General features: G+C 47.4%; 2 protein-coding genes and 1 long non-coding RNA gene across 5 annotated transcripts in view; 2 read left to right on the top strand and 1 right to left on the bottom strand.

Annotated features, from left to right (window-relative positions):
• The window catches only part of LRTM2 (leucine rich repeats and transmembrane domains 2), a 28,596-nt gene extending 9,657 nt beyond the window's left edge, over positions 1–18,939 (top strand). The window contains exons 2-6 of one of the 3 annotated variants that reach the window (XM_080391562.1): positions 7,168–7,333; positions 9,040–9,170; positions 10,610–10,771; positions 14,510–15,100; positions 16,915–18,939. In XM_080391562.1, the coding sequence (XP_080247688.1) occupies positions 10,705–10,771; positions 14,510–15,100; positions 16,915–17,369 (1,113 nt within the window). In that variant the 5' untranslated portion in view covers positions 7,168–7,333; positions 9,040–9,170; positions 10,610–10,704 and the 3' untranslated portion in view covers positions 17,370–18,939. Of the gene's footprint in view, positions 1–7,167; positions 9,171–10,609; positions 10,772–14,509; positions 15,101–16,914 lie in introns of all 3 variants that reach the window. The other 2 variants (XM_080391561.1, XM_080391563.1) reach the window with 2 other exon arrangements.
• Positions 1–27,303, bottom strand: part of CACNA2D4 (calcium voltage-gated channel auxiliary subunit alpha2delta 4) — a 152,608-nt gene that overhangs the window by 35,142 nt on the left and 90,163 nt on the right. The gene's annotated exons all lie outside the window — the stretch shown is intronic.
• LOC308065504 lies at positions 19,391–22,255 on the top strand. The gene is made up of 2 exons (XR_013928800.1): positions 19,391–21,361; positions 21,427–22,255. It is a non-coding gene; the product is annotated as an uncharacterized lncRNA (long non-coding RNA).

The raw sequence follows: 27,303 nt of genomic DNA, 5'->3' as shown, positions 1-27,303 counted from the left end.
CAGTCTCTGTTAGTGTATCTTGCCCACTTGGAGGAATTATGGTAAATCTTGAGCAAAGAGGCTGTTTGTAAAGAGAAAGGGGGGAAGCCTTCTTATGTAATTTTTATACCAGATCATACCTTCACCCTTGCCTCCAGCAAAGTGAATGCCACACGCTAGCAAGGTGCACTGCCCATTCAGGTACAAACTACTCTGGCTTGCTGCCCTTCCTCTGGCTTTTCTAAGTCTGATGCAGAAAGGATTTTCTAGGCTTTTCAGCACCACAAAAGTCTGATGAAGGCAGACCTGCATCTCAGTGCAGCAGGGAGGGCCAGTAGCAGCACAGGGTCATGAGGATACCTGGGCCGGAGCATCCAGAGAGCAGCACAGGCTGGAACAGGATGGGTAAAGCCTCAAGCCTGCAGGAGAGCATTACTGGGCAGTTCTTCAGTGACTCTTCAGCACTTGCCTGTTGCTGATTCAAAAGAGACCAAACAGTTTCCTTCACTTGCCATGTATGGTTACAAGCATCTGCTTACAGTGCTTGACATCTATCCCAGCTCTGGGTGGCTCAAGCCATCATTCAAGCGGCCATACTGGGACACTCCTGCCAGCTAGGTAATGCTCCAGAGTAGCACACAATGAAACACACTCCAGTTCTCAGTGGAAAGGAGCTGGAACTGGAGTCCTGGGCTGTTTTTGTCCCTAGTGCATCAAAATACCTTGTAACACATATCTTATTCCTGCCATGGCTGTACCAAAATGCTGGCTCACAAACATGCTTTGTGTGGCTGAGGGTTTCCTAATAGCAAGATGTATTTCTTCCCATAAACCAGTTCAATTCCAGGCTGGAGAGATGGAAATAAAAGTTGCTTCATTTGCGAGGGGTGGGATTATGTGAAATACAGTTTTATTCACATTGCAAAAGCAAGCAGTTGAAAGTTAGGAAACGCTGGGATCGGGGGCAGCGTGCCATCTGCACCAGGTTGCAGTCCTGACTGGTAGGATCACATGCTGTATTTTCATAAGCTGCCCCATTCAGGGCACTGGCTACACAGTGCTCAGGGAGTGAAGCAGGGGGCTATTATTTTTTTTGGTGCTGCAAAGCGTGTGCCTGTTTTATTTGTTTACTGCCTGACATCTAAGCCCTGCAGGCAATACATCATTATTCATTGTCTTGTGGTGTTCTGAAGATGTTTGCTGCTATAGTTGCCTTGTAGGTGATGATAGAGAATTTATGCTCCTGATGAGGCAAGATAGACTGGTTATTTTTCTTGCTTTTGAAGGGAAAAGAGACTTCCCTTTTAGTCGCATGGGGAAAGCACGGCAGGTGCAGAACCAGAGCTTGGGGCCTCTTGGCTCTCGGTGGCATTGAGTCCTCGAGACTGTACTAGTTTGCTGGCTAAGCTGCCAGCATTTTGGAAAACAGCTGTGAGTGCTCAGCAGTTCTGCAAAATGGCCTCTAGGGTCTCATGTTGGGCACCCACAAAATTAGGAATGTACAGACTGCGGCCACCTGCCAAAACTGTGGTTTAATATTTAATGCTGACCATATAAAAATAGTCTTATTTATTACAACATCCTCATTGTCAGCTTGAGTATCATGTGTCATTTGCATTGAGTATTGGGCAGGGTCCTGTGAAAAAAAGAAATAGCACTTGCTCAGGTAAGCAAAGGCTGTGTTATCATGTGTACGTGCAAGTGGTTGAATTAAGGTTGTGCAGGTATTAACTCACATTTAAGTGCTTGGCTTTGCAAGCCAAATGGCATAATTTATCACAGGGCAACTTTTTAAAAAAACAAGAATGACACTTGGTTCTTTTTTATGAATGGGAAAGCAAGAGACTTTCTGTTAATTTTACATTGCAACGCCCCACACCCGTCACAGAGAGGACTAAGACTTAAGTTTACAGCAGGGCCATACAAGTCCGAACTTCATGACTGCAAGCAAAGGATATTACTTTGAAGCCAGGCCCTGCTACCATGCTCCTCCTCATTCCAAGGAGGCTGGGAAGTTAGGAAGCTTGATTCCCCATGGACCATGCTCTCACATGAGGAATATAAAAGTAGGACCACATCCTGAGTCTGGAGACAACCTGTTAGAGGCCACTTGACTTAGCACTCATCACTTGGGCTGTCTTTCCACTCCTGGTGAGGGTCTCTGCTGCTGGTGCTCCCCAAAGCAGGGTGTGCTGCTGCTGCAATTCTGCTGCAACGTATCTGTATGGGGGCAGAGGGGCTGAAGGTTGGGCCCTGCTCTCCACACCACTCACTTTTAGTGATTTTGATGGGATGTGAATGTTGCCATGAATGTATCTCTTCTGCACCTGCAAACCCTCCAGAAAACTAAAGTAAAATTTGAAGACCTTCCTCAGCCTCAGCAAGCTCTGTAGAGTGGGGCTGTGATCTGTGTGCTAACCCAGATGCATCCAAGGATCCTGGCTGGAGCTCTGGGTTGTGAGAGCTGTCACCACATCTTGTTGAGCTATGGGCAATGTTCCCAGCTTATAAAGTGTGTAAGTGTGTCCCAGAGATCCTCAGGCATCACTGGAGCTGCAGGCAGCAGTCTGGACCCCATGCAGTTCATGTGGACTTTGCAGGGATGCCCCTCTTGGATGCTCTGGGAAGGTGATAGGAGGGTGACAGGGGAGCAGAATTAGAGTTCCAAGGCCTCTCTAAGAGGCAGCACCATCGACCTCATGCCACAGTGGCCACCAAGTGAAACAGATCTATGCAGCTCACTAAGGCAGAACAAGGTCTCCTTCAGAGTTCATTACAAATGCACCATGTATGAACAATGAGAGTCAGCCCTTCCTTGGGAGGTTTGCCAGGAGCCGTGTGCACACTGGGTCACCAATCCCCTTACGATAAGAGCAGAGAGGATTTTTACTGCTGGCATCTTGTGCTCTGCCCCACTGCTGTGGACACATGGATGGTCCCTGCCCCTGTGGACATGCCCAGGGCACAGGCTTGTGAGGTGAGACAGTGAAGTTCTTCCCTTGTCCCACCGTGTTTTCTACCTTCTTTCTCTCCTGCTCCAACTGCCAAAGTGGCAAGCCCATACCCTCCCTTGCAGCCAGTGGTCTCATTCTGAGAGGCTGGCAGCCAGGAAAGCACAGCCAAGGTGCTGGGTGAGGAAGAGGAGGAGGGACTCTCTCACGCAGCAGCTTAGGTGGCAGCAGTTTTCTGTCACAATGGCTTCTCCACCAGAGGCAAAAGTAACAAGAGTCAAGTACGAGGAAAGCTAGTGAGCTTGGGGTTCCAGCATATTTCAGAACACAGACTATGAAAAAAGGCAAAGCCACTTCTTGGGCTAATGAACACATGAGTGATGGCAAACAAGCAGGTGTGGGACATTTTGTGTGCACAGGATCACCCAGGCTTGCAGAAGTTCACCTGATTCTAGGAATAAGGAAGCACAAGGAGAAAGGCTTATGGCTGAAGTGCCTTGGCCCCTGTAAGATATAACAGGGGCTTCTTGGTATTAATCTGGAAGCCCCTTGATTTGGCAGTTCAGCTGTACTGTTTGCTAGACATCTGGCTTAGCATTCCAGGGACAGACCTGTGAACTGAGATCCTACACTGATAAAAAACCTTACATTTTCCTATCTTGCTGCTAAACTGATGCCCCTCCATTGACTACTCTGTGCGTGTAAATGTATCTCTCATCTCAGACAGGCTGGCACCTTCCCTCTTATGGATCTGCCGCATCTTTTGCCCCCAGTAAGTGACCCACGGAAGGCACTGGGTCATCTCAAAATTTCTGAGCCCTTATAGAATCTTTCACAAATACATACCCTCCTTCTTCAACACTATCCAAATAAAACCAAGTAAGACAATACTTTGGGACTGAGAGCACCATTCGACTGAGAATTGTGGAAAATACCTGTGTGTGGGGTGGGGAGTGGAACGAGGACCACAGAACCGGGATTCTCCCACCATGCCGCCTTCCCTGCCTGGAGCCTCTCCCTGGGGTGTGCCACCCACCCACACCCCCAGGGTACACTCGCCAGGAAGGGGGAAGTGGCATTTTAAATGCCAGTGAGCTGAAGGATGCTCGTGGAGTGTAAAGGAGGAACTGCAAGCAGAAGCCTGCCTCCCTCAGACCTGCTGGGTCAGGAGTGGCCGCAGTCCTGTCAAGGGACTGAGTGCAAGGATTAAGGGCTTGAGCTACTACTGACCATGGGATTAACCCCTGCAGGAAATTAAAGTTGTAGAGAAGGCTCTTCACTCCACAGCTGAGAGAAAAAGAAAAACTGGGATCTGGATTAGAACTGGCAGGGCTGGTGACAAGCCACCACCCACAGCCAACTGTTCCTGGCTGGATCAGAAAATGTTATCTCAGCCTTCATGTAGAACCCCCCTCCACATCTCACTCAGTTACCAATTTTTGCCAACAGTGTGAGAAGAACAAAAACATCACTCTGTGGCAAGAAAAAGAGGAGGAAACTGGGCAGCCAGCTCACGTGTCCCTCCTCTGAGCCTCTCTCCCACTCTCTCACCCGCTTCCCTTCTCAGCTGCCTCCGTTTTGCACGGAGGAAACATTCACGTGGTCTGTCGCGTTCAATAATACTCGGAGAAGATGCTGGCACACACATGGCTGGATTTCTTCCTGTCAACTGCCCCCTCAGCTCTCCTCCTCCTGCTGCTCTGGGCCTCCTCCATATGCCACACTCTTGCTGTGCTGGGACTTTCCTGTCACTCCTGTGTTGGATATCCCAGTCTCCCCACCTGCTTCCACAGCTTCCTAAGGAATCCCACTTCTCCACAGCAGCCTGGGTGTTTCCCATCAGTGTTACATGCCCTGGCTTCCCTTTGGATGTTTTGTGCTTTCTCAGAGGGTTTGATGAGGCCTGATGCCCTTGGTATTTCCAGCCCCTCCAACATCTCCCAGTCTCATTACTGTGCATTGGTCAGGGAGGCTTGGGATGTAAATAATGTTTCCTGGTTAAGGAACGGGATGAGGAATCAAGAAAACTGGCTCCTCTCCCGATTTTGCCACAGTCCTGTCAGGAAACACTGGGAAAGCCCGGCCAAAACTCCTTTATTCTGTGTAACTTTGATAAGCCCTACAAATCATTTCTGCAGGACAGGAGAGTATTTACAAGCCCAAGTGATCCAGTGCGAGCCCTGCCCTTGGCAGCTTCGAGAATCCTGAGTGGGGAACTGATGTGGTCTCATGATGGAGTATCAAAAGCTAGGCAGCTGAAATTTCAGCCAGCAAAGCTCAGCAGCCATTTTTACCTGTAACATAGTTTACCCCTCCATAAAATGGGGATAAAGCTGATCTTTCTTGGAGGGGCTTCAGGAGGAAACATTTTTTAATGCAAATCACCTTTGTGTTTCAGGGGTGCCTACACATTGTCATTCCAAAGATCAGAAGCTTTTTGACCTCTTCACATTCCAGAGAATAGGGCGAGTTTTTTATTCACACCAAGTCAGGAATGTGGCAGAGTCCTTTACAATACTGAGTGGGTTTTGCGCACTTTCTACTTACTTTACTGCTTTCTGTATGAGATGTTCTGCCGAGCTGTGATTGATCACTGCAAGTCAGATGGCACCATTTCTTCTGCAGCTGGGTGTCTAGTATGAATTTAAAATATGCTTTCCATTGATTGTGACAGCACAACACTAATGAATCCTGAACACATGTGTTAATAAATCAGTAAGTGGTGGAAATGAAGCCCCCAGCTATTTAGCTTAGCAGCTCACTGGGGCAGTGATGCAGACCGTACGTTTCTACAGTGCTGCTGAGCCTGGCTGCCACCTCTGGGTGCTTTTCCAGTCCAAATAGAAAATAAATGAGGAACTGCTGCTGAGACAATGCGACTTCTTGTGGTCAATCATTTACAAGACTAAATCAGGTCTGTTGGGGGACTAAGAATGGGCATCATCTCCGTGCCATCTAAACCCACTTGTGGCACTGTCAGCAGCACGATTCCCCACTAGGACTCATCAGCCAGGTTACTTTATGAACTTGCAGCTGCTGTGGTCAGGCTACATGGGTGATGTGTTTCCTGCCCTCCCTGACTCTTGCCCCGCAAAGACTGATGAAGGACCATACACAGAACAACATGCTTTAGTCACTGGATGCTAGGGTACCACTGTTCCCCTCTGTTATGGAGTGATGGTAATAAAAGAAGAACCTTAAAAGCAACAAGGAAAGGGGAGGCAAAAAAGATAATCTCCTTCAAGTGTCCTCCATTCCCTCCCTTACCTTCCTACTTTTCTGATAAAGGCTGAAGCAATTCAGCATTGGAAAGGGGAAAGGGACTTTGCCATCGCTCGTCAAGGAGAATGTGGGGGAGGGATGAATATCTGTGTGTATCTCCTGATAATTTATCCCTGGCATCTGTTGCAGCCTCTGCTACCTACCCTTTTGTAATATAGGTCACCCACATGCCCTGCCAATGCTCATAAGCCAGGCTTTTAACAGAGTCTGATCCCTGAGCCGTGATCCAAGGGTTAGTGCAAAGGACTAGGAAAGAGAATGAGAGACAGAAGTTGCTGGGCTCTGTTTCTGGCAGTGGCTCATTCTAGTTACACGGTCACCTGTCTCTCTAGCCTCAGTGTCCCCATCTGGAAAATGGGATAGTTTTATTTACCTACCTAGAGCAGAAGCACTACTGGCTATGACCTCAGCCTTACTTCTGGGGGTCATTAAACACAAAATAACATCACCTACAACTATGGTAAGAGCCATTCGTGGAGCAGATGAAAAGCTTTTGATAGAAGGTACCACAGAATTGGGAAGTGTTACTAAAACAGTATGCGGATGCAGTAAACTGAAACCCTCCCCACCCTCACAGCATGCTCCTTGGGACCCTACTCATGAAAGCTAAAGCTTTAGAGTGATACTGCAAACATTACTGGTGTCTGGGCAGGGAGAAGGGAAGCACAAAATGGACAGAAAGCCTGCTGTAGCTTTTATGCCCTGGCAAGTGATGCAGAGTCATTACAATCTCCTGAGCATCCCCCCACAGCAGTAAAGTTCCCTGTTCAAGCTAATTAGGGGAATCCTCATTAGAGAGTCCTCTAGAGTCTGACAGCAGGCCAAATGTCCAAGTGGCACTTCAGCTCAGTGTATTTTTGGCCACTGAAGCCCATGGGCCAGAAATGGATGATTTCATTCTGTTGCTTTGAGCTGAAACTAAAAAAGTTGTCTTTTACTGTCCTATATCAAACAGCAAGAAGAAAAGGCCATCACCAGCCCCACAGGCTACTCTGTTCATTTCTCCTGAATCTGGAAAAGGGATTCAACTCCAGGCACGTGGAAGAAAGCTCTGGACACTGTGTCCCATGGATCACAGGGCATTCGGCTGACATCTTGCTCCAGGGAGAAGGAACCATCTAGTAAGCCCAGAAGAAAGCCTGGTTTGTGGAGCCCTTGGGTGACTTCAGAGCATTCAAAGCTCCAGCAATGCTGATCAGCCTTGAGCCCCCAAACCCAGGCAATGCCATGCTAGTTCAGAATTGACAGCATGGTGCCTCTCCTCTTGCACTGGGGGCATATGGGGACACTCTTAGGTCTGACAGAGTCCTCGCTGCTGGAGAAGTCCCTGGCTGTCAGGCTGAAAACAGCCAGACTGATTCGGTGGTGCTCTGGAGAGCCTTGAGGTGTGGGCAGGTGCTAGTTGCCCCAGGACTACGGGGTTCCCAGTGCCGTGTTGGCAGTGAGCACAGCTGGCCTGGTGCTCTGTAGAGCAGAAGGCGTCTCTTGGGCCACAGTGAAACAGCTAATTAAGTCAGAATTCAAGACAAGTCAGAGAAAACCTTTAAAAAAGACACTCTCAAAAATCCTTTCTGCCTCCTTGCTGTCTCTTGGCTGCAGAATATTAATCACTAAAGGTCTAACATTCATGGGCAATAGATGCGTGGGAGAAACTGGGTTTTTCTGGTTCCTTGGAATTAAAATTTCTCCATAAACATACTCCCTCATGGTATAAATGCAGCAGCTCATTGCCCCTTGCACTTCAGCAGTCAGGAACCTATTCCAAATCCACTGCTCTGCCACCTGAGCATATGTTATACTTGGAGAAGCAGGCAATTTTGTGCAAGACATGGATGTTGATAAATATGGGTTACAGAAGAGTCCCTGGTACATGTGCAAGCGCAGCTCTGTGCACATATTTGTAAATGTGAGCTAGATTGGCAACTATATCTGCATACGTACATGAAGATATCCACTTTTAAGTCTTAGAAACGTGTATAAGTGCATGAAGGGTGGCTGCTATCTATGGGGCAGGGAGTGGTGTGTTTATGTGACATGCTTTTAAAATAACCTTGGGTTTATCAAGGCGCCTCCATCTTTGTGCATGTTGCAGCACAGGAGACAGCACTAAAGCCTGAACAGGTGTTAATCACTATGCACTGTAATAAATTCTAAACATAGGGAAAGGGCTTATTTATACATGGCTGCTCCTCCCACCCTGCACTCTGTACTTGATTCTTGGTGCTGCCTGAGAGAAAGAGGCGCCCGTGAGGTACCAGAAAAGAATGCAAAAGCTAGACTTGCCCTGCCAGAGCAGAAGGAGCTAGGGGTAGAAACCCCGACCTCGTCACCGTCCTCGCACCCGGGTATGCTGGTCCTGCTGTCAGCCCCCAACTGTTGCCTGGGGATGGCGTGGCTGAATTGCACAGAGCAGTGAGCAGGCTGGGGGACACAAGCCCATGGCCTGAGAGGGGGCCTGGGCTGAGGGGTGATCGCAGAGGGAACCCGTATCACGAAGCACCCAAGGAAGCTGGTTTGTTTTTTTTTTTTTTGAAAAAAAGCTTAGCCCCCCTGATTGGAGCTGAGCCAGCTGATACAGATGGGGTGTTACAAAACAGAGCCAAAAGGCAAGAACACAAGGAACAGAGCTATCTATAACCCTGACAAAGTTAGATGGAGTGAAGGTGGGGAAAAGGGAAAGAGAGCGTGGCAGGCAGCCCCTGATACTGAGAGCAAGGACGCGATTGTTCGGCAATGGGATTTGGAGCTGATTGACTCCCGCTATCCAGCAGGCAGATAAGGCTCTGTGGCTGTCAGCTTAACTCTGCCGTTTATTCCTGTGCTGTAGGGAGTTAAATAGAGCACACGGAAAGCCTGCTGCCGGGGAGTGAAAGTCAAGGAGGGAGAGGGAAGGAAGAGGCTGTAATCGGGCACTGCCCAGGGAGTCGGGTGGAAGAGGCTGTGGGCAGAGACCTCCAGGTAAGTGCTTGCGAGTTTTCATCCTCCTTGTCGGTACTGAAAGCTGGGGACAGGGGACTTCAGGGGGTGGCATTTAGGATTGAGGCATTGATATGGGGGATGCTGGAAGTGTCCTCAGTCAGGGCAGGTGCAAGCACTGAATGGGGACAGCTATTTGTTGCAGCTTCTCCTTCACCAGGGACTGCAGGGTAAGGGCTCCAGCTAGTTTTGGGGAGTGAGGGGTTGCAGTGGGTGAAGGTTGGATTGGTTTTGGTGCCGTGAGAGGTATTCATCTATTTGGTGCATTGGCATTTGGGTAAATGATCTAAATAGCCTTGCAAAATGTACTAGTCCAGGCACTGAACCTGCTCATCTCTTTCATTGAGATGCTACTTTAAATATTTCCTGGTGGTTTACATTCCCATATAAAACAAATCAGTCATGGGAGCCTGGGGGAGGGGAAGCAGCTGGCACGTGTGTGGGGAGAGTGTCCTGGTGGGAGTGCAGCGCCCAGCTAAAATAATGGCCGTGGATGTTGTCAGAACCCCTCAGAAGAGATGGAGGATGGTTTATTTCTGTACCCTGGTTGAAATGTGTCCATTTACTTGCCTCCGTGACTGCGGTGGCACGTCAGAGAGCAAGCAGGAGACAGGAGGGTCTGTGGTGTTTCCCCTTTTTCTGCTTGCCTGTATCCAAATGGGAAGTGGGAGGCAAGTTGGAACCTGTTGTCAGTCACTTATTGTCAGGGGAGAGTTTATGGTCTTTGGGTTTCTAATTAGACTGAGCATTTTTCCTTCTTCTAATTAAGATGTAATTCCTCTCTTTTCAACACTCCCACTCAGTCTCCCCCGCCCCAGGTCCTCCCTTCTCCTCTGAGGCTTGCTCGCTCTTCAGCTCCTATAGTTGCTGCAGTGTGAAATCCCTGAGCTGAAGCCGTGCTCTGCTAAGCCCTGCTCTAGCCACCACATCCATTTTACCTTAAAAGAGAAAGGACGCACTGGTAGGGCAGGGAGAAGCAGCTTGGTAGCTGCTGGTGGCCAGAATTCAGTGAGCTTGAGCTGTGTGTCAGGGAGAGGATGCACAGGTGGTACCAGCCTGCGTGGAGGCAAAAGGGAATGAACTGGAGCCTGCTGTCCTGGCAGGGTCACCTCAGCAATTCATCAGGTTAACCTTGAGCTGAGGCTAATGTAGGACTGTAGCAGGCTACTCAAGCATAGGCTTGTCTCTTCAGCACTTGGGTGAATCGGGTCTTATTTCTGCACTGCGATGTTCAAAGCGAATTAACATTGTGCCTTTGTCGTGCTGCGCCTCTTTAAAAATCCTCCACCTCTCCTCCAAAACTAAGCTGGTGCAAGGCAAAACTCTAGTTGGGGAGGGTAACGGACAACACTGAGCCCAGCCCTCTGTTCGGTGCCCCGGGAACAGAATCCCACTCACTTTGCTCTGCTCTCCCCCTCCAGGATCTGGCAGACAGGCTACAAGGTCATTCCTCCTCCCTTTGGGACCGTGTGCCAGGCTGGCTGGTGGATGTGAAGACACGCTGGAGAAGACAACAATGCTGCCTACAACTGCTGGCCACCAGTGGAGGAGCAGGTTCCTCATGAGATGGCAAGAGGCTTGTCGTAAGTAATGCCTACTCAGGTACTAAGTACAATGATCCTGTTTGTCGAGGGAGTGGAAAGAAAATAGGTCACATCAGGGTTAAGAATAGGGGAGAGGGACAGCTAAGAATGGAGATGTTTGAACTAATTCCTGATTCCTTTAGAGGCCAGGCTAGCTGGGAGGGAGAGCGAGACTCTAAAGCTGAAGATGGGCTTAAAGTGGGACAGCAAGTGATGATTGCTTCTGAATTCCAGTGGGCCTGGCAGGTGAGAAACAGCAAGACAGATACCACTGCACAAAGATTCACCCCAAACATTTCCCAGATTGGCATCCTGTAAGCTGCAGGCTCCTCTCCGTGGCAGGGGTTTATACATAGGTTGCTGAGCAAGGCTCCAGCCTTTCACAGCAGCAGTCACAACAGATCTTAGAAGGGATGCAGGATGCAAATGCAGAATTCTCCTACTGGGCATTGCCACATGTAGTGAAAATCAAGGAGTAAATAAAGACGATCTCTTTTAAATTAAATTGTAGAAGTTCAGCCTGTGCATCTTCCCAGTGGACTGGGGCATCTGCTACAGTATTCCTGAGTGCAGAGCAGAGACTGCTGGGGTGATGTGGGCTTCAGGGAATGTACCTGCACTTCAGAGAAGCATCTGGGGACTGCAGCAGAGGAAAGGGAGCACTTGGGAGAGTGTCCATAACTACTGCATGCCTTGGCACCAAGCAGGTCTGTAGCTTCCCATGTTCCTGTCCCCCTGATCCAATTTGGGGCTGCCACTATAAGAAGCTGGGGGAATTATTTCCTTCTCCAGAAAACAGGTATCTTTGTAATCGGAATCTTTGTAATCCATCCTCACAGACTATACTGCTGTATAAATTATTTATAATGAATGCTACTGAGTCTTGACTTAATCTGATATACCTGGCTCAGCTTTCTTCCATCTACTAGAGTTACCAAACACCCCACAAAGTAACTTCATCATCCCTTAACATAAAAACACATACTACCCATCCTTCTGTAGGGCTGCAAGACAGCTTCAAGTTCTGTCTACTGTTTCCCTGCCTCTCTTCCCTGTAGAGCTGCATCATAACCAGTGTGATGAATTCCTTGGCCTCAGCTCACATCCTACTGGATGCACCTCTTGTAGGGACTGGAAATGAAATCAGACCTTCTCCTCTGTACAATTTTAGTAAAATATTTTCAAGGGCATAAAGCAATATACGGGTAACAGGACATTTTTGGCACATCCTACGCTGCTGCAGAATTTTGGCATACATCCAGTTCCTGAACATAACCACGGCCAGCTGCCTGGGACTTTGTTTATACCAGCCACTGCCAGCACACATACTGGTGGAACTCCACAGTGACCTAGTCAGGGCCGGTGGCGGGGTAGGCATTTTGAGAGATAAGCCCTGAACAGAATGCCACCTGTATAGCATTACACAGAGTCTGCTCTTGCCTTTCTTGGTGTACAATGCAGCTAAGTGTTATCATCACAGCTGTCAATCTATTATTAATACTGTACTTTTGTTAAGCATCCTGGAAAAGACAGGGTCACTCGAGTGACTCACAGCTTGCTCTCTTCCCCACTCTGGCTCCCATTCTTTTAATTCTCTCCCTACAACAAGACCACGATGTATTCTGAATGGAATTAAATATCAGCCAGACAGTACCTGCACTGCACCAGTCCACAGGCTATGATCTGCTTTCACGGAAATCTCTGCTGTTGACCCCAACCATTGCATGACAAGAAAGCACAGAGATTCTCAGGGTAAAGATCTCTCCTGTATTTCACCATAAGGATCCATAATTATCATTAAAGCAGCACACAGATTGGCACAGCCTGGGCTGATTTACACCTGAGATCCCATCTGTAGGACAGAAAAAAATTCTTGAAGGAATTGTTAAAGATGGATGGAATATAAAAGAGCAGGGGCACTCCCTCTGAACTCTTATCCCTTGGTCCTTAATGAAGTCATATAGCTTAGGATCCAAACTGTGTAGTTCTCCTTAGGCTACCAGTCCACAAACCTGCCAATTCTCACAAGGATCGCTGGGAACACAAAAAGGCCCTATGCAGGATGACAACGTTTGAGTATGAAGGCAGCAATGCTGACAGAAGCCAAGTTGATATAAAAAAATGGGTTATGGGTTAGACTAAACTCTGGAGAGAGTGGTGTGAGGGAAGACGGGAAGAGCATGGCTGACTGCAGAGCTGTTCCAGGCAGAGCTTTTCCAGAGCATGGGTCTCCACCGGCTCTTTCTCCTGTAGCAGTACTTTCACAATTAAGAAACAAAACACCTGCTTGTTGGTTCTTTGGAAAAAAGCAGGACAGAAGAACCTGATTTCCAGTCCAGGAAAAAACAGTGAGACAATAAATGCATCCATCTTAGCTATAGCTCACCCCTAGAAAGACTCTACCAAGCCCAAGTGACTGCCTTCTCTGAAGAAAAGAAAGGGAAAGGACAGGCCATGACATACAGACAAAGTTGCTTCATTTTTAGTCAAATGCTCAAACTTGTCACCTTAAAAAACAGTGAGGGAGCAGAATTTGCTTCCCACATTGAAGAAACTAATCTCAATTCCACAAAAGGAATTAAGATGAAGGATGCAAATGTTTTACATAGTCTGCTTAAACATAACTCCCACTTCTCTAATGACAGGAGGCACAAAGCTTACTTTCCAGTTGCTGGTACTTCTTTGTCACAGAAATGAGAGTTCTAAAAGCCACTGGCTCCCAGTGGGCGTTGGTAACAAGTGCCTTGATGCCACTCACAAGATCTGGACCCATGTCTGGAATGGTGATCCACAACAGCTCTAAAAAATGCTGGTTTGTGGATTATCCAGCTTTATCTTTGAGACACTGCAGGAGCAAGGGAGTATATGCTAACACCTTTCCTAACATCCCTTTCTTCAACTACCAACCTGCAATTTTTATCCTCATCTCACTTGCTATGGGCAATTTTCTTCACAGGAGATACTTGTGGGGCTATTGCTGTTGGATTTGGAAACAATTCTGAAAGCAATGGCAAGTACCAGGCGTTGAGTGGTTTAGGGTCTCATTGTTACTTTTTAACAGCTTTCTTGGTCATCCCTTTGTAATGTAATCTAATTCATAAAAAAGTCTCCTGCCACAAGGCCCATGCAACACACCGTGGGTACGGAAAGCAGATGATACCCTGATTTAGAGGCTAATCAGACCTGAGTCTAATCTATCACAAAGATTAGGATTCAAACTGCAGGAGCACCACTGAAATATAGGTTGTAGGTTTTTTTTCATTTTTCTTTAACACTTTTCATTAACATGTCTATTTCTGAAAAAATAGAGCTTCTTAAATATATACCTGTCCCTCCTCTCTCAACCCTGACTGTTTAGAAAGACCTGTCCTTTACCAGAGGTGACACCTCCCACTGCTCTCTGCTCCATCCTCCTCTGACAGATTCCAGTGCTCTAGTATCTGGTGGCAAAGTCCTCTGGGATGCACTGTTCCAACTTCCTCGTGAAACTGGAAGGATATTTACTTGCTTGCTCATGAAGAAAACAGGCTAAGAGGAAAGCGATGCTGCCAGGGTGCAGGCCTGCAGTAAAGGGATGTAGCTGTAAGGAAGTTTGTTACACTGCAGGGCGTTGCAGCAGAGTCTCCTGCTCTGAGGGTCACGTTGTAGCCATAGCTGTGCTCAAGGCAGAGATGGGTGAGGATGGGAAAGCACTGCTCTAACACACGTACTCTCTCTCCCCTGTTTTTTACCTACCAGTCCTTGGCTGTTGGCTGTCGCTATGCGCCGCTGAGTCCTTCTTTGCTTGTCCTTCCTCCTGCAAGTGTAACAGTGGCAACTTGGAAGTGGACTGTAGTGGCTTGGGCCTCTCTTCCATCCCCTCAGACATCCCCACAAACACCAGGACCTTCCTCTTTCTCAACAACAAACTCAGCATCCTGCCCGGAGCAGTGTTTTCCAACCTCTCTGCCCTACAGAGGCTGGATCTATCCAACAACTTCTTGGACCAGCTCCCTCAGAACATCTTCAGCGACCTGGGGAACCTCACAGAGCTCCAGCTGAGGAACAATAGCATCCGGGCCTTGGACAAGGACCTGCTACAACACACAGCTCTGCTGCGCCAGCTGGATCTCTCCATCAATGGCCTGGCCCAGATACCCTCGGGCATCTTTGATGACCTGCCTGCTCTCCGCTCCCTCTCTCTCAGGTCCAACCGCCTGCAGAGCCTGGACAGGGTGACCTTCGAACCGCTAACCAGCCTGCAGCAACTCCAGGTTGGGGATAACCCCTGGGAATGTGACTGCAATCTCCGAGACTTCAAGCACTGGATGGAGTGGTTCTCCTACAGAGGTAGGTGCTTGCGCAGCGGGAGCCAAGTGCAGAAGTACTGGTCTTCCATGGAAAGGCGAAGGCAGGCAGGGAAGAAACTTGAGCAGATACCTCTGGCAGGTCAGGCTGACCTGAATGCCTGACCTTAGGCGTGAGGAGCATGAGGACCACGCTACGATGCTAAAAGACAAGTTTAGCTCCACCACACCTTCATATAGCAACACTGCCAGGCTGAGAAGTCCTCTGCAGCCCCAGATCTCCTATTTCCTTGTTTTGTTTCTAATATGAAAGATTACTTCTTTTTTTTTCTTAGGAGAGGAAAGAACTCAAATAACACCAAAATTTTAGGATTATGAGTTCCTCTCACCCTTTCTGCCTAAAGAGAAGAAATGCTTTTGATGCTTGAAAATAACCATCCCATTCTCTCTCTTAAGCCAGGAGAACTAAAAGCCAGACTTGGCTGTAAAGCATCAGGTCTGCTTTCAACAAAAGAAACATAGGGAACAGTGCCACTTAGGAAAATACTGAAACTAATACTGGCAAGCCCAAACTAAAGTCCAAATTTACGAGCCAGGCCCCAAATCAAACTGGCTATAAAATCATCATTTCAAACCAAGCAGTTTTTGACAAGTTTGTATTTCCAGCTTTTCCCTGAAATATGGAAGGCTGGAAAGGTACATATCACTTAGCAGGAATGCCGACAGGATGACACGCTTTGAGGAGCTGAGACTCCAAGAAAGATGGCACTTTTTACAGGAATGACGACTGAAGGCCTGACCTTCTGTCACTGGAGCCAATGAGTAGGAAAGGGTCTCAAATCATGCAGATAGCAACCGTCAGCTGTCACATCCCTGCTGATCACAGCCATGCCGCAAAGCGATTATCTGCGTCTATGGCTAGCTACACTGCAGTCTGAAATATGCATTTATGTGAGCAGAATCAAACAAGCATATGAGTGCCACTTTCCTCCTTTTTTTTTCTTTTTTCTTTTTTCTTTTTTTTTTTTTTGTTTTGTTTTGTTTTTTTTCTTTTTTGACTTTCATATCACATAGTCTATGGAAAGCACATGGAGTTAATTTTGCTTTTATTTCCCCTTCCAAAGAAATTGCCCTAACTTGCTCAAGCATTTGTTTCAACATCTGGCATTATCTTCAAAGAAGGGGGATGGATTTGTTGTTAGAAGATGGGACTGTGTGTCTTTTGCTGTTTTGAGAAGATAAAGCCTGGTCCTATCTTTTTGTTTAAATTTCTCCTTTTCTAAAACGGTTCTGCTGACACTTATATAACTCTCTAAACAGTATGAGGCTGTCTTAATAGATGGTTTCCAAGGGCTTTCATGTCTTGGCCTCAAAGATGTCTATGCAGATACTATGCACCATGAGCTCTACTGTCAAATCCAACCTAGGCAGAAGCATACCAACCAGCTGCCGTGGTTGAAGCTGCTCCAGCTATAGAGGGCTAAGGCATGCAAAATGTCTCCAAGTTAGGCAAAACAATCATTTTAATGGATACTATGTGTGCTCCTTCTGCCTGATGCATGGAGGCACAGTCATTCCTCCTGCCCTCCACCTCTGACAAGCACTGAGGATCTGGCAGGCTCTCTTGAATACTCTCTCTACTCAGCAATGCATTCACACAAGAAGGACTGGATTTTATGGCCCAATGCTGTAATAAAGCAATTCCCCACTTGATAACCATAGTGCTGCTATGCCTAACTTCTATAGGGCAAACATTTAGCAGAGTGAATGGAGTCATAGGAACTTATCCCACCTAAGGATCTAGCTCTGCTGTCAGGGTGAAACTGTGGTTCACTCCTATTATCTCTGTTGGGACAGGTGGGAAAATCGACCAGCTGGCATGCACCCTGCCCAAGGAGCTGAAAGGGAAGGATATGCGAATGGTGCCCATGGAGATGTTTAACTACTGCTCCCAGCTGGATGATGAGAACAGCTCTACAGTGCTGGACAATACCGGCCCACCCTGCACTAAAGGAAGCCCAACTCCTTCCAAATCTAAATCAGGACCAGAAACAGAAGTGGAGCCCAGTGTGGGATGCCCTCAGAAACAGCGATATAGGCCTGTGAGCGTGCGCCGGGCTATTGGCACTGTGATCATCGCAGGGGTGGTTTGCGGCATTGTTTGCATCATGATGGTGGTAGCAGCTGCTTACGGTTGCATCTATGCCTCCCTTATGGCCAAGTACCACCGGGAGCTAAAGAAAAGGCAGCCACTCATGGGTGACACAGAAGGTGAACATGAAGAACAAAAACAAATCTCTTCTGTGGCATGAAACTCTTCTAGGAAGGAAGGGACAGCAATGAACAGAGGTACCTGAGAGCAGTCAAGCATGGGGTCCTCCCAAAATACATCTTCCCAGACAGACAGACAGACTGTGCTATCGCTCCACTCACCCAAGTAGTGCAACATGCTTCTGGGGGGTCAGGGAATTTCTGTTCCCCTGCCCCAGCCCCATTTTGTGCCCTTTCACCCTTGGGCCCTCCCAGACAAATAAAGTAGAGTCAGACCTCGAGTGCTTGCTGTGCCTCATGCCCTTGCACAGAGCTTCCCTCGCATGCCTGCTGTGGAGGCAGCTGGCACCTTCTGGGAACCTGTGTCATCCTCTCAGCTTCAGTCCTGAGTCATCCTGTATCCTGTCAAGGGCTCTCTGCAAACAGAGAGCAGCTCTGTGAAAACTTATGTGAGGAGCAGGACATCGGAAGCGTCCTTGCCTCACCGTTAGGGCCACTGCTGTTGTGTGACAGTAAGTTGCTGCCCATCTTACAAGTCAGTGCTGCCGAGAGCACATCAGAAGGGAGAGAAGGTCCCTAGGGGATGACAACAGTCAGGGGGAGATTTCCCTTCTCACTGTTAAAGGTGGAAAGATACCTGTATCACTCTAACACACTGTCAGGGAGCATAGTGTCCTTCTTTTTGCTCCTGGCCAAATCTGCAAGCTGACACACATCATCTGCTATAGGTTCACAAATACAAAGCTGTCCTGTACACACACACACTGACTCATTCTGATCCCAACACACACAGAGTCAGCCCCAGCTCCAGATATCCCACCTGAGCATGCACAGCCACACGTGCCCATATCAACCTGCCCTCTGCGTGCAGCCATGAATACATTCAGCCACTTTACCTTACTCTTATCATAACAGTGCATAGGACTTCCCGCTTCAGACAAAATACACGCGCCCTGCCACCGAGGAGCCAACAAAAACATCTCAGCCATAGTGCAGAGTCAGTGGAAACAGTCAGGAGAAGGTGGATAGAAGCAAAGTTATTAAGGTTACAGCATGAGTCTGGAAATAAGTACACAGCATGAAAAAAATAATGTGTGTTCTTGTTATCTATTTTATGTTTTCTATGATAAATGGAGAGGGTAAGGATATAAAGCTTCCCTTTGGAAATGTTTGATTAGCAGAGCAGAACTGGGTCATCAGCAAAGACCAGAGGAGGTGGCTTACCAGCCTCAGTAGTGCAAGCCATGCTGAGGAGTAGTGTGAGCCTAGGGGAAGGCGGCAGGAGAAGACACACAACCCAAGAGCTGGCATGGCTGGCAGAGGAGCAAACATGGTGTATGGAATAGGTTATGCAGCTGGGGTGACTGAAGAGAGGGGGCACAATCTGGAGGGTCATGAGGTGCAGGCTGAAACCTGGACCACAGTGTGGCACAGGTGGGAGAGTCCAGGAAGGGTCTGGCATGGTGAGCAGCACAGCCTGCATACACGCCCTTCACAATCACTGCTGTGTTCACTGCCATCCACAGCTGCACGAGTGTGCCCACACACACTACTGTGCACACTGCCACTGTCACATAGGGTGACTTCCCCCAACCAGGTTTTAAAGTCCTCAGACTGCAGTGCCTCCTATTAGTCTTAGCTCCTTCCAACCTGACAGGGAGGAAAAAAAAGAGTGAGAGGGGAAAAAAAATGAAAGGATCTCAACATACGGACTCATTTTGTATCACTGGAAGTGGGATAAAACACTGTCTCCAGGGGAGAGCACACATTGCCATGGTAACCTGCTCTAACCCGTCACAGTGGGTATTCCTGGGCGAGGAAGACAACACCGAAGGTCGTGCATCTGCAGTGCCTGTGGATGGTGTGATCCCTGCCATCAGGAAACAAGCTGGCAGCCAGCCCAGCTTTGCAGGGTGTTTCGCTAGCAACCTGTGTTCAGAGCCCAGCACGCACTGCAGCGGACCCTGCCAGGGCATGTCACCTCTTCCTTCTGCTCCAGCTGGATTCCAATGCCTTCGGACGTCTCGCAGCCCTCCTGCTCGCTGCCGCTGGATCCCTGTGGAAGCAATGCATGCTGGCTCCTCACCCCCTTCTGGTCCCAGACAGGTGGTTGTACTGACCCGTGGGCACACAATGCCAAGTCTTTAATCAAAGCCTCGAATGGCAAAATCCTTCCTGGCCTATCCAGGGCCACTAGAGGCAAAGAGACAGGATGCTCTGGACTGTTTCAGCATGACTTCCCTTTGACACAGGGATGCACAGGACAGGGAAGGATGTTCTTCAGGAAGCAGAAGACCAGGCTACCCTGGAAGAAGGACTGGGAGAAGCAGTCCACCCACAAGTGTGTGCACACATTGCATCCCCACTCCTAGCACACTGCTTGTAGGGAAGAGGAGGAGGGGGGCTGGCAAGATGTGAGGAGGAAGGACTCTTCCCCCATGCACTGTCTAGCCACTCCAAGCATCCCATCTGCTGCAACCATAGCCTGCTCTGAAGGGCAGAACTCTGAAGGGCAGCACTGCAGACTCCATCTGTGTGTTACTGCTGCTCCACATTCCCAGCAAGCCAGGACTAGATTCTGCCTGCTGGATCCAAACCTCTCCCCAACCTCCCTCTCAGGGGAACTTCTCCCTTTATCATACTGGACTCCGCAATCATACTTGAAATGGGACTTGAGTCAGAGTGGTATATTTATAGATCTATATTTTACTTGCATCAAATAATGGTGAAATATTGCACAAAACAAATGGGATCTATATATGCGTGTGTGTGTGTGTGTGTGAGTGAGCAAGAGAGTGAGAGAGAGACTTTTTAAGCAGATAGACTAGAAGTAAAATGAGTGGGAGGGAGGCAGGGGACAGCGCAAGGGTTGGAGGGTGTGAAATCCTCCTTTCCCTGTACCTTCCCTGTGACCTCCTCCTGCTCTGATCAATTTTTCTTTGTTGCTATTATTTTCTATATCTTGTGTTGTGGGGCTGATAATGACCTTGCCCATCCTTTCCTTTTTGGTTTCATTTATAAGGCAGAAAGTCTGGATTCATTTCAACCCTAGCCAAGGGACTGCTATGTTTAGAAACCCACCCAGGAAAGGAGAAAACAGAAAAGGGGAGGAAAGAGAGTTGCTGAGAAACATGAAGGCTGGCTGCTATGGGAAGTCCCACCAGAAAGCAAATACTGTGCTTGGAAGGACAAGGCCCTGTCCTCTTTCATGCAGAGCATAGTAACAGGGTTCACTGGGAAATGCCCTCTTTATACCACTGCTTGCAAACAGGCTATTAGTCCGTTCCCTAGCACACCTGGAAAACAGGCTGCCCTAGTGTGACTGAGCTGCTGTGCTGTCCATAGGCACTCTAAGGAACATGGTACCCAGCACGGTCAGAAATTCAGCTCTCCTGTGGGATACTGGATACACGAGACCCAGTGCTCCTCGTGTGCCCGGGCAATGGGTCCCTCTGGTGTGTGGGAACAGGGTCTCCCTTAAGGTATAGCTAGGCATGGGGGGAATCCCCCTGAATGCACCCTTTGCTGCAGGCAGGTCTACCAATGCTGCATGCAGGTGCCTGCCCTCAGAAAATGGTCTTCTGGGGCAGACAGGTCCAACATGTGCCAGGGCAATGTAGGGGCTGGCAGGGCCACCAGAAACACCCCTTCTGCTCCCCCCACTTCCCTTCCCCACACACCCACCTGTGGTACAGGCAGGCGTATTTCTTGCAGGGAACAGATGGCACTTGTAATTCCTTTTTCTTTTCCTTACTGTTTGAGGGAGAGCAACAAGATTTTCTAAAATGATTGAATGGAGGTTTCTTTGGCATGAGACAGAAAATTTTTAAAGGTATATTATATTTCTGGCTTGTTGTTACAGAAGAATAATAAAGAATGTATTTTCCTATGCTCCTTCTTGTTTAAATGAGATCTCTAATAGCAACCTTCCCTCTGTCTCCTACCCCCTGCAAAAGCAAACACTGCAGGGATACAGCTGGCCAAAGGAAAAAGCCCCTAAATTCCCACATATGTGTGCTTGCCTGTACATAGTGTTTCAACTTGGAGTGAGCATGCACGGACATACACACACGTAGACTGTATCAGTGTAAATCCTAGAGTAAATACTGCAGTGAGCATGCACGGACATACACACACTTAGACTGTATCAGTGTAAATCCTAGGCAAGCACTTACCCGTAGTCAGGGCGAGGCTGTAGGACTAAATGCACAGTTAGTCAAGGTGAGACCCTAGATCTAGAAACAAACACACAGTGCTCCAGGGACACAGCCAGACAAGGGTGATTGTGTAACAAGGATAAGGTACTGTGGCAATCAGCTCATTACATAAAAGTAGAAAGGGCCAAATTAATCCCTAGTGTAAGAATGCAGAAGCCAATGGAGCTATATTCAGGTCAAATCTGATTCCAAAATTATTATTTTTTTTAAATTAGAGCATAATGTTCAATAAAACAGTAACAAATAGTGAGCTATGGGTTCCTGCATTTCCAGATTCCTGACCCCCCTGAGCAAGGTTATTTTGAAATGAACGGAAATTGCTATCTAATCCTATTGCACCCCCAAGTACACAAGCTGTCACCCCTACAGCTAGAAGAGTCTCTCCACCAGCTGTTCACTGGCTTGGTCTATCCCACACAGCTAAGAAGTTGAAATTCCCCATTTTTCCATTTTTCCACTTTCAGTGCTAAGCGTACACGATACATAACACGCTCTTCCTGTGAGAAAAAGCTCATCCTCATGGATGTGGAACCACCAAAGACGTTAAAACCTGCCATAAGCAAACCCTTGTGCCACCGTACTCACACTGTTACACGCGGGCACACTGTTATACTCAGTCTGATCTTCAGGGAGAAACTGGGAGCAGAACCCAGATACCCTTAATCCAGTAACAGCTGAGGCATCTGTTCTGCTGAAAAGGTATGTGCCGCCGGAGAATCACCATTATTGTTTAACAGTATGGTGTCTATGACACATAGTTTAATCTAATTTTGCCATGTAGGTAGAGGAGGGCACACAGATATTACTAAGTAGTTCATATAATACCAGAAATGAGAACAGAAAAAAAGCAAAGCCAACACACTCATCCACTGACTCTAAGCCTTTTCAGTGCATGTATTATCTGGGAGCAGGCTGTGATTTTCTGTGATTCGATAATTATAATTTGATTATTATTTGATATTGGCAAATGTATTTGCCCTGCATACATATCTACTCACACACATATGTAACACCCTATATATAAACATGTAATTATGTAAATATATATAATACATATATAATATATAAAACAGAATTCCTCCTCAGCATCTTGTTCAGCAGCAGCTTGCTGTGCCAGCTTGAACAGCATTTGCTAGCACTGATTGGAAGCACAGGTCAGAGGGTCAGCTTCTATACTCTGATTAGATAAATGCAGTCCTAGCATGGGATTTCTGCAGACCAAAAGCCTTCCCTCTGAGAACACTGCGTAATACAGACAAAAGTATAATTATTCCCTGGCAAGTACAGTTACAGAATGGAGTGCAAGTAAATAAAGATTTCCTGTGTCATTTTGGGGAACTCTCCACATCAACAGCCATCCTGCAAATCTGGGGACAAGGCAGCACCATGAGAGCTTTTGTCCCTTTAGAGGGTGGGAAAGAAGCAATCAACAGGGGCTAGACCTCTCTTTCCCACAGCAGGACTGTGCTGCAGCCAGGCCGAGGCCACATGCAGGTCACCTGGAGCCAAGGAGAAAGCAAAGCGTGATGCTAAGAATAACTCTGCCTTGTGTGGAGCTCCTGGGCCAGGACAACAACGTGCTGCTCTTTGCTCAGGGCTCCAAGTTGAGGTTTGGCCCTTCGTATTCGCTTTTTCTGTGTCCTAACTTGGGAATAAACTTGTTTGTTAGAACAGCTGCAGAAAATCAACTCAGAAAGGGCACTGAATGAGACACAAATCCAGGTATTTCATTTGAGGAAATACGCACAGACAATACACAAATATTCAACCAGCTCTCATAAAGCTCAAGGGAAGTATCCAGAGTAACAACAATGCTTTGCATTTCTATAGTGCTTGCCTTTGGCAGCTCTCTGGGAGCTTGCAAACATTAATGAATTCACAGAGGCAGAGATTCAGAAAGTATAAAGGCCAGAAGGGACTTTAGATCATTCAGTCTGACCTTCTGCGTACCACACGCTACTTGGAAAGTGTGCAGAAAAGAACCACAAACATTATTTGAGGGCGGCAGAAAATGCCTTGCTGTGAAAGGCTTAAAGAGCTCAATCTGTTTAGCTTATGAAACAGAAAATAGAGAAGCTATCCTGTAGAAAGTCCAACAGTGAGTGTTTACATACAGCTAAGGCGAATCTTCCAGAAAGGCATCTGCCTTTGATTTAAAAAACACTGAAGAGATGAAGAACTCCCTTTTCTCCTGGTACCTTACTACAGTAACTACTCATGCTCACCATTAGCATTCATGCTTATTACCTCATTTGAAACTGCTTTCCTGTCACAGGTTTTTCTCATGCTTTTCTCCCTTAGATTGAAAAAACAAATGTTCAGTAACCAGCACCTCTCCCTGTGAAGGCACCTCATACTCTAATCAAGTAATCTCCCAGTCTTCTTTTTGGTAAAATAAGCCGGTTGAGTTCATTAAGTCTTGCGCTGTGAAGCATTTCCTCACCTCTGGAACAACACTGTAGCCTTTTGAGTCAATTTTTCCTTGTCCTGTTTGAAGTACGCTCCACATCCATCAAAATCCATGCTCTGTATTGTAGATACTACTTAACTATTGCCATACAATAGTAAATATAACCTTTCCCTACTCCTCACCACCAATGTCTCAGAGCACACTCACCAGGCTGTGTGCATATTGTTCCTACTTTAAAGACGGAGGCATACGGAAATGCTAGGGCAAAACCCTAACAAGTCACTTTGAGGGAGCCAGATTATGGGAAACTGGTTCTGATCCCACTCATAACAACATTTATATTAGTATAAATTCACTGGATTTTAAACAAGAGTCTCCAGATTTTTGCAATTATTGGCAAAAGAAAAATCTAGCCCTTTATTTAAACTGATGGTCCCCTTCTAGCAGTCTCCACTTTCTCATCCACTCATGGTCTTATATGGTTATCTTTCACATCTCTCCCACCAGACATAAATGTCTTCGATCCCCCAGTTATTCTTTCTCTTCCCCTTATTTTCATTCTCTTGTGAGTGATCATCCCCTTTTCAGGGACTGCCTCTGACCAGCTGCTTTTCAGATTCTCCCTTTTCTGATCTCCTCAACTGTCACTTCTCAGCTGCCACAAAACACACCAGCCCCCACACGCCCATCTGCTTTTTAAAGGCTTGTTATCATAAGCAGGGGCTTCTCAGATCATTCTTCTTTACTTTGCAAAACCCAAATCAATCAAGAGAAACCACCACGCTGTCAAAGGCAAAGAGAGGGGGTTAGGTCAGCCCTAACTTCTGGCCTTCCAGGTGCTTGTGCTGGGGCTTTCAGCTGCATTAACAAGCATATTTTTATTCAGTCATGACTAAAATTATGGAGTGTGTGAATTATTCAGTAAAAAGGCCCGGCCTTGTACCCAAAAGGAGTGCTGCGATGAACAGGGATTGCCCTGAGTGACCACCCTGTATCTTGCTTGCTGTCAACTGTACTGTAGCATGGTGAGACAAGGGACTTCAGCAGTTCCCTGGTGATGGAGAAGGGCTGCAGGGTAACTGAGTCTCATCTCTTTCTATCCAAGGCACCACCACCTTCTTACAGTCTCTTCTAGCTCCAGCTAAAACCCATTTGTCTTTTTACCTCAGATTCCACCTAAAGCTGTATTACCTTATCAGCCAGAAACCCTCTTCTAGTTTTCTGCCTTAACTATTTTCATGGCCTGTCTATACTACAGTGTCTTCATACAAGCTGTGTGCTTTAAATGCTTCCTCCAAGACGCGTTTATTGCAGCAATCTATCTATCCACTTCAGCCTTGGTTGCATGTGGTTAAATAAACGGGGTAGTCCCAGGCTCCTCTCACAAAGTGAGGCTTCCTTTTCCTCTCATCATCTTTCTGGCCTGTGTGTACCCATCTCAGCCTGCATACTTTTGGCCAAAACTGTAACACAAACTAGAGGAGAGGTCTCACGGGGCTCTGTGTAGGAGCACCAATGCATCCCCATCCTCACTGGGAACACATCTCCAGGTATGTTCTAGGACAACATTTGCTTTGCCCACAACTACATCACACTATCACTTGCTATCATCCTACCATCCCCTAATACAGAAGTTCTCAGCATTTTTCTCCTGAGCTTTCTGAGGATACATTTACCACTGAATCTACCCAGTTGCCTTTTGGCAAGGATCCCAGGATGGAACTTGGCAGATGATGAAGGTTCCCTGAAATTTATGTGGGCGTCAGGGGGTAATACACTGAAGATCCTCACTGAGACTTGGCAAAATGGGCCCAACAGTTCCCATAAGACAAGGACTGCCTCTAGTCTTGCTTGCTGTGCTCTCTGCCAGATCTCACAGAGTTCCCAGCTTACAGAAAATTTCTAATAGTAGTTCTCAAGCATATGACCTTGTCTGTCATACTACTGAAATTCATTCTGTTGCTGGTACTCCTGCCAAGGTCAAATAAGGCTTTCTCTACTATATCCTGGTCCTTCCCTGTACTAGCAATGCCTTCTAGTGTTGAATCATCTTCCTCACTACCTATTGCTAGCTGAGTGAGGGTCTCAGGTCAATGTAAGCAAAGACTAATCCATGGGTGACCATGGGGGAGTGCTACAGGTAACCTTTTGCTAGACTTTGATAGGTGATCTTGCTGCTGCCATCCTCCCAGACTGACTTCTGCCTCCCTGCCCCTCACAACTCCTCTGCCTTTCCTGACCTCTAGTTAACTAATTGTTTATGTTGCACTGTATCACGTGCTTTACTGAAATACAGAGATGAAACTTTTGAAATTTCTTTTGTCTTCCAGGAACAATCATCTGAAAGAAAGCTTTTGGGTTAGTCTGGCACGATCTAGCGTTGATAAACTCATGTTGCTTGACTCCCTTTCCCCCTAACTGCTTGGTAATAATTACATTTCCCTTCAAGATCTCCTCTAGCGCGCTACAAACGTTACAGAGGTCACACTTACAGGTCTGAGACTGACCAACTTACTTCTCCCCCGTTGTTAATCCTAACTGCTGAATTTTCACATTTCCAGCCTGCATGGAGTTACCACTGCAGGTGGAGGCAAAAATAATCCCTCGCTACAAGCCTGTTTTCATGTGCCAGCTCTCCCAGGGCTGGAGGGCACCCAGGCCCAGCACTGTCGGTGCACTAAGCAGCTTGAGCTGCTTACTCCCCGTGGCCAGCTTGTTTCTTTCTCCAAGGACAACACTGCTGTCCTTATCAATAACTTGGGCACAGAGCCCTCTTTGGTTTTGGCCTAGACTACAGACTCCTTGACCTCGACTTCACTCTTCCTGTCCAGAAGTGGCCCCACTTCTTATTTTTCTTTCTATATTTTTTTCAAATAGCTGAAGAATATTTTGCTGTTTTAATCTTTTTAATCTCCTTTGCAAGGTCTAACTCAGCTTGCTTTGTAAGCAATTCTCACTTTATCCCTACATTTCCTGACCTCTAAGACCTCTAAGCTTTCTTTGCTGTCTGTTCTTTTCCCATTCTACGTAGGCTCTCTGCAGAGCCAGCTTAAGCAGCCTAAGCAGTTGCCTGTGGTGGCAGACAGATGGAAGGCAACAGAATCGGGCATTGCCATTTACTGACTCCTCCCAGAAATGTGGGCTCCATACTGTCCCCGAAAGCTGAACTGCTCCCTCCCCACACTCCAGGCTTTGCACTGCTGCCTGTGAAAGCAGTGCCAAAAGCCAGCAGCCAGACCACCCCTCCACACATCCTAGGCAGCAGTGTAGTCCACGCCGTAGGTATTTCCTGCACACACCTTTCCCCTGCCTCCCCACTGCCTTGGGAAAGCCTGGCACTTCCCAGGT

This window comes from Falco punctatus (genome assembly GCF_963210335.1).
Source record: "Falco punctatus genome assembly, chromosome: 6".
Classification (NCBI taxonomy): Eukaryota; Metazoa; Chordata; class Aves; order Falconiformes; family Falconidae; genus Falco; species Falco punctatus.
Note: the sequence above shows the minus strand (reverse complement) of the source record. Positions and strands in the feature narration are given on the sequence as shown.